At 40.4% G+C, this 11,186-nt stretch overlaps 1 protein-coding gene across 2 annotated transcripts in view; it reads right to left on the bottom strand.

Moving 5' to 3' along the window:
* Positions 1 to 3,405: 3,405 nt before the first annotated feature.
* Positions 3,406 to 11,186, bottom strand: part of LOC119025502 (activin receptor type-1-like) — a 30,862-nt gene continuing 23,081 nt past the window's right edge. Inside the window, exons 7-12 of one of the 2 annotated variants that reach the window (XM_037109111.1) lie at positions 8,322 to 8,421; positions 7,326 to 7,472; positions 6,528 to 6,803; positions 5,300 to 5,497; positions 4,574 to 4,704; positions 3,406 to 4,487 (exon numbers count right to left, since the gene is read on the bottom strand). In XM_037109111.1, the coding sequence (XP_036965006.1) occupies positions 4,353 to 4,487; positions 4,574 to 4,704; positions 5,300 to 5,497; positions 6,528 to 6,803; positions 7,326 to 7,472; positions 8,322 to 8,421 (987 nt within the window). In that variant the 3' untranslated portion in view covers positions 3,406 to 4,352. The remainder of the gene's footprint in view (positions 4,488 to 4,573; positions 4,705 to 5,299; positions 5,498 to 6,527; positions 6,804 to 7,325; positions 7,473 to 8,321; positions 8,422 to 11,186) is intronic. The other variant, XM_037109112.1, reaches the window with a different exon arrangement.

The raw sequence follows: 11,186 nt of genomic DNA, 5'->3' as shown, positions 1-11,186 counted from the left end.
AAGTTATATGAATTAGCATGCTAACCAGCTAGCCCCGATACATCCTGGTCTAAAGCTACTGTGCTAGCGGTGCAAGCACCAACACTCTCCCAGCCCTCTAGTTCGGACTGCTAGCTGCACGGCTAACTGAGCTAACTAGCTAACAGCAGCTACAGATGGCAGCATTTAGAAGTTACTCTAGAGAGATGCTGCCCCCTGTTTGTTTTGAGCATGACTGTGACAGGTGGTCGGTTCTTACATACTGCATCTTCAATATCAGACACTTGAAGACTTTTACTCCAGTGCTTTTCATATGGGTGACTTTTACTCCTAAAAGTCACCCATAGTCACATTTCAACACGATGTCTCAAGTGTGATGTTCGGGTACTTTTTACAACACTGCAATTAAAGAACAACATCACTGAACTCCTCCTTGAGGTCACTAAACACACACAGGCCCAGAGAATATTAGTGATTGTTTTGGGAAGATGCACTGACTCTAATCCAACTCCATAATTAAACACAAGAGGGCAAATAAATTGTTTATCGCAGAGGTTCTCACAGTGGGGTCCTTCAGAGGGTCACCAACAATAAGAGGAATGCTTTTCTTTCAGTATCATTCCATACATAAGTATCTACATGACTTTTTTGGTCAGGCTTTTGTGCACTTTTTTTTGTGCAATCTATTTAAAAAAAAAAGTATCAAATGGGGGTCTGTGGTGTGAGGTTGTTGATGAGAAAAAGTTTGTGAACAAGCAGTTCACTGAACCATGCCTTTGTTTCCAGTGGCTAGTGGCTATGGTTGGATTAATCTGTTTTGAGGCACTGGGGCAAAACATTTCCCGACAGTGTTTGTACCCTGTTACCTCCAGATTCTCATCACATACAGCACACACGACCCACTAAACATGGCAGCCTGACAGTGCTGTGAAAGTATCCCAAAGTCACGCTTGAGTAGTTAAAATATTACTCTGATAAAAGTAAGTCACCCACATGAATAGTGAATGAATAAGTAAATTACCATATACATATATCCACATGTAGGTATATACTTTATTTATGAGTCAGACAATTTTCTCATCAGACATTCAGCATTTCCCAGTCTTTGTCGATTGTAGATAAAATAAATTAATTTCTAGAATGTGCTGCTTTGGCTTTGATCTGCAAAGTAACTCAACTTACAGTATCTAATAAATGTAGCGGAGTAAAGGGTGCAGGATTTGCCTCAAAAAGGTAGTGGAGTGGAAGTAAAAAAGTATCAGAAAATAAATAAATTAAATTAAGCACAAGTACCTATAAATTGCACTCAGGTACAGTACTTGAGTAAATGTACTTCATCACCGCAGCCTCATTATATGCCCAGTAACCAGCCAGTACTCCCATGTTGCATAACTATCTGCCCCAGTTTTGTGAAGGGGCGCCACATGAGCCTAATATAAGGCAGACTAATGAAGGTGTAATGATGGATCAATATGAGGTGATAAAGCAGGAGCCACCCTTGTTGATGCTGTACTTGAGAGGTGCAAATTCCCCAATAAATTTGCAGTCAATAAAGACCAGTTCACATGTTTGAGGCCCCTGAGGGGCTGGCACTTTCCTGCTTTGGCCTGGCTGGTAATCCTGTCTGTGTTGCACCCCTGTGGTTTTCTCCCTGGATGTGAGCAGCGCTCAGGTCAGCGCGACTAAAGAAAAGAGCTTAGACAGGTAGCACTGATACCAAATCTGTCCAACCATGCAGAGAGTAAACACTCTAAGGTGGTGATTGCTAGATGAGCATGCTGTACATTCAACTCACCTGCAAGCGATAAGTTATTTACAGCAGGCCATATGTCACCAAGACTTGTTTCTGCTGCTCAGGCTGCATAGCAACCACCAGGGAGAGTGACGGAGTGAACTGAGCTCAATCCCAAACGGGGGGGAACGAAACACGATGTGATTTTTAAACTTGTTGACTCAGAACTCTGCGCTCTGTGGGTGCCGGATGGATCAAGTGACACTGAATATGAGGACAGTCTGTGTAGATACCTGATACATGCGAGCGGGGCATCTTAGCACCATCAGACATTCACGGTTGCGTTGTTATCATCTGGCCCGAAACTCCTCTATCTGCATATAAATCAGTCTGAGAAGAGTCAGGAGCCCAGTTTCTGTTCGACATCTGCCAAAGATAGCTGCTGCGCACGCAGTTTCTGTTTACAGCTGGCAGGGAAAATATCTGGGCTTTTGACCTTTTCAAAATGAATTTCAATTAATTTGGTGCTTTGTCAGTGCAGATGTTGAGCTTTTTATAGTGTGCAAATATATTATTCTGTTGAAACAACCAGTCAGTGATTTGTTCATTTCAAAAGAGGATGTCCCAATGGGAGCAACAGTTATCGTCTTTCTCTCACAACTACAACTGTAATTTAAAATTGTCTATTAAAAGGGAACGCTACGTAGTTCTGGAGGAGAAATTCAAACTCAGATATGTAATATTTACTGTAGTAATGAGGTAATAATACAAACGTATTATATGTTTTATATTTTTTTTCAATAACTGAATAAACAAGCTGATCTCTGAGGAAAATAAGAGAAATCAAAAATGTTCTCTGCAGAGTAAAAACAAAGTAAAATCAGATAAAACTCTTTTTGGCTCTGTTACGTACTAATAAGCACTCAATATGATCTGTAGTTGAGGATAACGGGGCATCAAAAATTGTTAGTTCGGGTGGCACTTGGTCATAAACCAAAATATTGAGCAAACTAGAAGTTTAGCCTGATGATGGTGCTACATCGAACATCAGGGGATCACCAGTGTCTGTAGGATTCCAGGTATTCCTGATCTGGTATGAAATTACAGTAATGTCATGGCAATTCATACAAAAGTTGTGGACAATAATAAAGTACTTTCAACTTGTCGGTGGTGTTAAAGGAAGTGTTGAAGGCAGGGTTTGCACAGAAAAGCACTTTCCAATGAATGTAATTGTGAATAATAAAGTTAAAAGAAGTCCTTTATAGCAGGCTGTAAACACATTTTCACTTTGTTTGTTTTACCAGCTGTTCATATGGAGTTTGACTTTTTTGCTCACGTTTATTCAGTGTTGTGTTTGGTGTGAAATGCCAGGGGGGCAAAATGAAAATGACGATGGGATAATTTCACTTCAGATACTGAAAGATATTTTGTTTACCTGAGTGAGCAATGAATGACCAGAATACTTTGCAAGGAGTATGTTGAAATGAAAGCATAGTTCTTAACTTTGAGAATGTAACGGTTAAAAAAAAAAAAATCTGAACTTTCAAGGCTTCGTTCGAATTTTATAGATGAATAAAAGAATCATCAGTCAGAAGGATTCATCCTCACGGGAACATGAATTTCTAAATTCCTTCTTACCTCTAGCTGCTGTGACCAAAGTGATGGACTGACAAGACAAACGAATGAGACAGATAAACCACATGTTTTTCTATTTAATTAATATAAATCACTAATTGATATAAAATGTTAAAGAAATAAAAAAGGCTGAAGTTTGACTTCATTTACTTGACAATGCACGCATTAAGACAACAATGCACGCGTTAAGACAGTATACAGGCTTCCAGACTTTACTTACAGGCCCTCTGGAGGAATAGAGTTCAGCGTCATCTAGCAGATATTTTATTTGTTCTTTTAGCATTTGTCTCTGTAAAGCTGAAGAAACAAACATAGAACAGGTACATAATTTGATGTAAAATCCATGGTGATATACAAAAGGTCTGCAACAGAGTACCTTCAGTCGGACGACATCTCAGGAAAAAGAACAGTGCCGTTGATGCACCCGTACAACAGAACGTTACAGGATTGTTGAGATTTGTTCCGACAGCACTGTAAACACAGGTGCGCGACACACAAAAGTAAAACGTAACACTGCTTGCTGTGATCACTGTTTAACAAGATTAAATTGGCAAGTTGAAATCTTTTCCAAAAGAATTCGCCATAAATGAACGATTGCGGTACGATAGAAGAGAGAAAGTGAAACTGCTAATATGCTCAGACATTCAAACTAAAACATGTGTCAAACTGAATCTGCGGCTTTAACAAAAGCGATCCTACTCAAATGCCCGGGTAACAGATTCTTCCTTGAAGAACGTTTCTAACAGTCCAGCCCCTATGTCATGAGTCGAATAGATATTTTCCTATTTCCAAGGCCATTGGCAGTCTCAAAAATGCCCAGTCGGCCATCTTTGGATGCCAAAATGTGTCCCGCCAAGTGTTTTTAAAATAAATACAGGTCTGTGCCACTATAAGGGCACCGAACCCATCAAGTCTTTTGTCTTTTTAAGATTTTCTCTAAGATGGTCCACCCTCTGGATGTCTTCAAAGTCTTTTAGTACTTCTGCCTCTTCCTCTCGAGGCGGACTCAAATATCCGTTTTGATTTTGTCCAGAGAGTTGTCGATCTTTGTCAGAGTCTTTTTGATGCGTAACGCCGTTAATCTGGCCGAAGGATTCTGGTACCAGCACTCCTTCATGAGTTTAGCCATGGAAGTTAAAGTCTGGAAATGAATGTGGAGAAATACATCAATGCTTGTATTCCTTGATATCAAAAGCATGAGTTATTAACCGTTTGAATATTACTCACTGGGTCTGAGAACCATCTGTTTGGGATATTGGGCCTCTGCTGGTCCACACACACAACCTTCTTCATATCCTCAAAACTGGGATCACTTGGGACCACATCGTGAAAAGGTGGCTTGTAGTCTTCTACAATACCTACAGGTAGAGCACAGCAGACAAGAATTCAATTTCAAGATCGCATTTCTTGAAACTAAGTGTTATACTGACCACAGACTAACAAATAAACTACATTAAGGCGCAAAATGGATTGTTTTGACCTCAAGTTGCTCTAAAGTGCAGCTGTGGGTCAAAATAGAGATAGTCGCTGTGGTGGGGGTAAATCAATATCTGAAGTGTTGCTCAAAGCCCAGCTCTTACCATCAAGCAATAAACTCATCTGACAGTGAATGAAGGAAAAGGTTTTATTACTCATAAGATGCCCACAAACAGTGTGTGCTGAAGTGTGTTTCAAGGCCAAGTCTTTCTAGTAATGTCAGAAAAGCTTTTTCTTTTTTTTTTACTTTTACCACCATTTTATTTCCCATCACTAACACATCAACACCAATTTTAGGATACATTTTCTGCTTATCTATATCTTCAAACAATACTCTGCCTGTAGACAATGCAAATTCTCAACCTACTAGCTCAACACAGGGCCCAGTTGATGTACTTGATGAAAGTAATTGATTTAAATAAGACACAGTTATGTTGAATCCAACAGCACAGTGTCGTATAAAAAAATCATACTGACCGTTGCTGACTGTCCTCCTGGCAATCTCCCACAGGACGAGGCCCAAGGCCCAGATGTCCACCCTCTTGTAGGACTCAAAGCAGTCCATCTGGATTGAGTCATCAAGCACTTCAGGGGCCATGTAGCGCTTTGTGCCCACCTTAGGATTGTTCCCCACATCCAACTCGTTGGTGTCTTGAAAATGCATGACAGCCAGACCTAGGATGAAAACACAGAACACTTCTTTAGACAACAGACATATAAAAATAGTTTTAAATGGTTTTCTTGTTTTGTTTTTTTGTATTTTTTCCCAATTATTGAAAAATCTAGATCCAAATCCAGAGTTTTATTTTGAAATTACTAGCTGAGCACCATCAGTGTCAAAATAGGACATTTTGGTTGTGAATTAAGTACTGCAGGATTGCTATCATTGCAGCCCATTTCATGGTTCCTGACGGAGGTGATCTACATGACCAACACCATTCACATTTCCAACCAAGGGCCCACAAACGTGTGTTTGTGCAGACATTTAAACAAGTTAAGTAACAAGAAAATGAGTGGAGTGGAGAGTGGAGACTGACTTGAGTTTTGAGTTTATTTGAGTTTTCCTGTCGTTGTAAACAGCCCTGTTCCCTCACTCAGGATGTACTCAGATGATGAGAACAACTCCAGTAGGAGATAAACAACAGCCACCATGTTTGTCAGGACAGCAAAATGCGTCATCCAGAACAGACTTCATTACATCGAGCCTATAAACATGTCAGGCCTGTTGCCCAGTTATGGCTGGTACCTGAATTATTTTTTTACCCAAGCATCTGCAAAATGGAACATTGGTGTATTAGATGAAGTGGTCTGGGTTCCTCTAAATGTGTTTTTGATTAAAGGCTGAGTGGTACATTTAGCAGCGGTTGTTCTTCCTAAATTAACAACAAATGTGGCTGAGCAGATAGAAGCAAGCAGAGTGATATTAGTGCAGATGCATCTCCTATGCAGTGCCCATGAACAATAACATTCAGTTAACCCCTTCAGTAGCTTTAAGGTGGTTAAAATCAGCGCACATTTGTATCAGCTGCTTACTGATGCTGATTTATGTTAACAAGGAGTGAAATATTCACATCCAAAACTCAGAATTCTACCTGCCATATTATGTATTTTTAGATTTTTGGATGTCTTCCTCCACAGAGAAGTTCATAAGCACTTGCTATGAAATTAAAACTAGTATGTAAATATAAACAGTCAGTCATCTCACCAAGGTCAGCAATGCAGCACTGTCCGTTCTTTTTGACCAATATATTCTTGCTCTTCAAGTCTCGGTGGGCGATAGCCGGTTTGCCCTGAGTGCCGAAGATTTCGACATGGAGATGTGCCAAGCCGCTGGCAATGGAAAGCGCCATGCGGAGGCAGCTGGAAGCATCCAGGGTGCTGAGCTGAAGGTAGTCGTACAAGGAGCCCATCTCATGGAAGTGAGTGATCAGCCACAGCTGAGTGCTGGAGTTTCTCGAGGTCATGTCTGACGCTATGAAGCCTATAATTGAGAGAAATGCAACAATGTTATTCATTACATGTTTTAATTAACACATCATTGTACGAAACAGGGACAGGTTGGGTTAACAGAGGACAATAAATACTCAGTATAGAGGAGGTAGAAAGGTTACTTCTTATTTTCTAATTTTTTAAATACAATTTAAATTCTAAGAGAAATATCTAAAATATTATGTATTTCACTGAGAGCCTCTTGATTTTTTTGTTGTGTAGGTTTAATTATCTATTAGTTATGCAAATATTAGTCATCAACCAATATGTTTTTATCAGAGCTGCAAAGCAATAACAGATATTTACAACCAATATTTGTACATTTGCAGTAAAAATGGATGCCTTGAATGTCAAAATTCTGAGTATACTTATTCTGAGTATTTCCATGTTTTACTAAGTTCCACACACAGGCACAGAAGGACAGAAGGATATAAAAACAATAACAACAACAACAACAATTGTTGGTTGTGTCTCACTACTAGCTGAATCCAATTACATCAATTACAGTACGTACCCAGGATGTTCTCATGTCTTAGCAGCACTGTGTTGTAGATCTCCGTCTCTCTGAACCAGGACTTTTCGTCTCTGGAGGAGAAGATTTTGACTGCAACACTTTCTCCCTGCCACTGACCCCTCCATACTTCACCATAGCGACCCTTACCTAGATAGAAAAGAAACATGGGGGAAATGATTGTTTTGCTATCAGCATGAAAGGAACAACACGTGTATGCTTAGTGACCATGTTCTTGAACTTCCAGTTTCCAGGGAGAAGAAGAGACCCGGTAGTTTGTTGTAAATATCACGTTGTTTTGCTGCCCCCTTGTGGCCAGTAAAACATGCATACTGGATCTGTTGAATTGTTGTTCATGGATCTTGGATATAGAGGTATAGAGGTATAGAGGTATAGATAGATAGATAGATAGATAGATAGATAGATAGATAGATAGATAGATAGATAGATAGATAGATAGATAGATAGATAGATAGATAGATAGATAGTCAGTCTTCAGACACAAAAGGCTTTCTACTGCTTTTTTTCCACATATGTAATAGTACTCCCCAAGGTCACTGACACTAAGGACGTAATCTAAAATGTGCAGTGGGATCTGTGAGAATTTGAATGAGAATATCCAAACTGAAAGATTATCAAACAGCAAAATGCTACACGGGTTATAAGGATTACTCCAAAAAGTTATTATAGCATTGATAATTATCTCCTCTGTCAATAACATCCAGGTAAACTCTAGAACCATAACGTCCTACAAAGTATTTTATCTATATGCCTTTACACATACTTTATTTGTCCGTCACAGCATGCTGCCACACCAAATATGGCTCAACTGAGGCTTACTTGAGCTGAGTCGCAGCCATCCTCTATAGCAGAACTTTACTGCATCTTTACTGCCTGTGTCAGCACAGCAGGAGTGCCTCATTGAAATGAATGAGGAGGCTGAGTCTTCTGAGCCAGCACTATTGTCATTATGAAAACAGCCTCTAACAGGACACTCACCCACACACTCATTGAGTGTGATTTGTCGTGCAACGGTTCTCTGAACGAGGAACGGGAGTCCTGAGCCACTTCCTGAAGTGCAGGAGTGATCCAGCAGATCCTGGGAAAGAGGAAAGAAACAAAAGGGTAAAGACCTTGTATATTTACATGTGTTTGTGCGTGCATTTGCATGTGGGCTATTTGAATGAAAACCTCCCCAAAGGAATCCCGTGGCTCCAGTCTTAAAAAATGATGAAATAGGGAGCATCTGGGACTCAGATGGAGACTTGCCTTTGATGTGGCACCCACACGGGATGGAGGGTGGCAAGCTGTGTGTGTACCAGGATATTGTGTGTGTGAGTGGGTGTGTGTCTGTGCTGGGAGGTGCAGGGTGCCCCCTGCTGAGTAAACAACAGAAGTGCCACCCCCCTCCCTGGTGACTGGTGTGGGCGCTGGAGATTTTATCTAATCCGAGGGCCAGACTCGAAAACAGGCGCAATGCTGCTAAGCCTTTTATTTTTATCTTGGCTATGAGACATGCAGCATCCTGGTGCCAACACAGGGGGGCAGTGCACAGCAGTGGAGCAAGCAGCCGCCTAGCAAAAACAAACGACTAAACTGGGAGGGGAGGACGAGGATTGAAAACAACAGAGAAGAGTGATGCCTCAGATAAACAGATGCATAATGCAAGAGCTGCCTGAGAGACAATTTGGAATCACAACAGAGGAATGCAAGGCAGAGGCCATAAAATGAATGATGAGTTACTCTGCAGAGAGTTTAAATCCCTCTCTTTGGTACAGGAGGATTGTTTTTAGGAGGGTATATTTGGGCCAGGCCATTAAGCGGTGGGATGCAATCAGAACGCTGCAATATCATTATGATCAGAGATGACTTCTGGGCAGCAGGCTGCAGAGGGACGAGCACATGTGTTTCAGTCCGATTTGCTTTTTCACAGCCACACCACCATTCCTAATAATCTTTCTCATGGTGCTGCCAAGCAGTTTTTAATTATGCTGAAACAAACACTCAGTGGCTCCATATTTGGGCTTTCCGTTGCCAAGTGCATTGATAGACTTTGGAAATGGTCTGAGAGAATGCCAAAATCTGCTTTTTCTTTCACCAACACACATGCGCGCGCACACACATACACACACACAAGCACACACACACTCTTGAATGATCAGACTTTAACAGTTGTACATGTTATTTACAAGTTTCCAAATTACAGATAAATAGATAATCTGGGCTTTGAGGAGTTTAGACATGCTTACAATAGAGATTCATTGTTATACAGCAGCCAAAGAAGACACATTTTTGCTATAAATGTCAAATAAATGCTCCTTACAAAACAAATAAGGTATATTAATATATCTTAATGTTCAATGTTTGTTTTGTGAGGAAACAGAATCACAAAATGGACGGTAACAGTCATAACACTGAGAGCGGTTTGCTGCTGAACTTGATTACACAGTGGGAGAGCCAAGTGAATGTGCTGGGTTGTCTTTCTGGCTAAACCCTGACCACAGGACTCCACCTCGACTCTGGATCAGTTTAGCGGGCCTCAAAACATAAACCACTCTGCAGAAAACTTACAATCCATGCTTGAGTGGAGGGAAAATAAATAGCCAGAGACAGTCCTCTCACAGTCGGGAAAAATGACTGAGAAGAAGCAAAACAACAATTTAAATCCGGCAACTGCACCACCCACCTAAACACACACATTTTCATGCATATGCAGCAACTATGCATTGTTTTAAATATATTTTGCATGAGAATGACCATATGCTCCTGAGATTTTGCTCTGGAAAGGTCAGAAGTGTTAGTCTGTATGGGTGAATTTAATTAGATTGGGAGACAGGCGTCGCACATGTTGACCCAACAATGACTCTAAGCACTATAATATTTTAAGGCTTAAAGGGACAGTGCACCAAAAAAAAAAAAAAACCCCAAAAAACCCAAAAAAACAACATTTCTCCTCTTATTTCTAGGGCTAGTCCTCTAGATTTTTGGGAGTGAGATGCAGAGTTTTGGAAATATTGGCAACAGAGATGTCTGCCTTCTGTGAATAAGACGGAGCTTGATGACACTTTTCAGAACAACACCTGCAAACCGTATCATCATGCAGAAGGAAGTGTTCACTGATGCTTCTTTCTGCACAGTGCCTGGTGTAGTTCAGATGAAAGAAAACAGTTCCTACATGAAACTGCTCACAACAAGGTTTGTGGATTATCTTGAGTAAAGTGGGTCATAATTTCTGGAAAGAGACCAGAGGGCCGAGTGCCATCTAGTTCCATTATATTGGAGAGAAGGCAGACATGTCTACGGCCGATATGCCCTAAACTCTGCAACTTATTCCGAGCACTTTAGATGGATAAATAGCACTATAAATAACAATACAGTGAATTAAGCCTTTAAAATGTTGCTCCCAGCACAGTGCTTTAAATAATTCACCACTGTGGTGTGTTAAAAGGAAAAACAATAGAACCAAGGAAGCCATTCAGATAAATTAAGTAGCATTTTTAACTTCACAACTATGTTCATGACTACAACACAAGTGGTTCCTTTGAACCGCTTTAAGTGTCATGCATTCAGTACTTGTGCCACATTCAAGACAATCGCAGACTAAACTTTTGATTGCAGTGCCACATTCCTGCTTTGATCAGAAATCTGTATTTAAACTGCAAAAAAGAGGCAAACAGGCTTTATTGTGCAATCATGTCTCCATCGTATATGATCTTCTGCACAAAGAATGGGCAGAAGTCCCCACTAATGCAACTGCAATTTAACTCTTTAGCTGAATCCCCTTGGTTAACACAACACATAATTTTCAAAGGGGGTTTTCCATCTTTGTTGTTAGTACACATTTAACTATAAAGACTCTACGAT

Source organism: Acanthopagrus latus, chromosome 9, assembly GCF_904848185.1.
Source record: "Acanthopagrus latus isolate v.2019 chromosome 9, fAcaLat1.1, whole genome shotgun sequence".
Classification (NCBI taxonomy): domain Eukaryota; kingdom Metazoa; phylum Chordata; class Actinopteri; order Spariformes; family Sparidae; genus Acanthopagrus; species Acanthopagrus latus.
The sequence above is the reverse complement of the archived record's forward strand: the minus strand, read 5'-3'. Positions and strand labels throughout refer to the sequence as shown.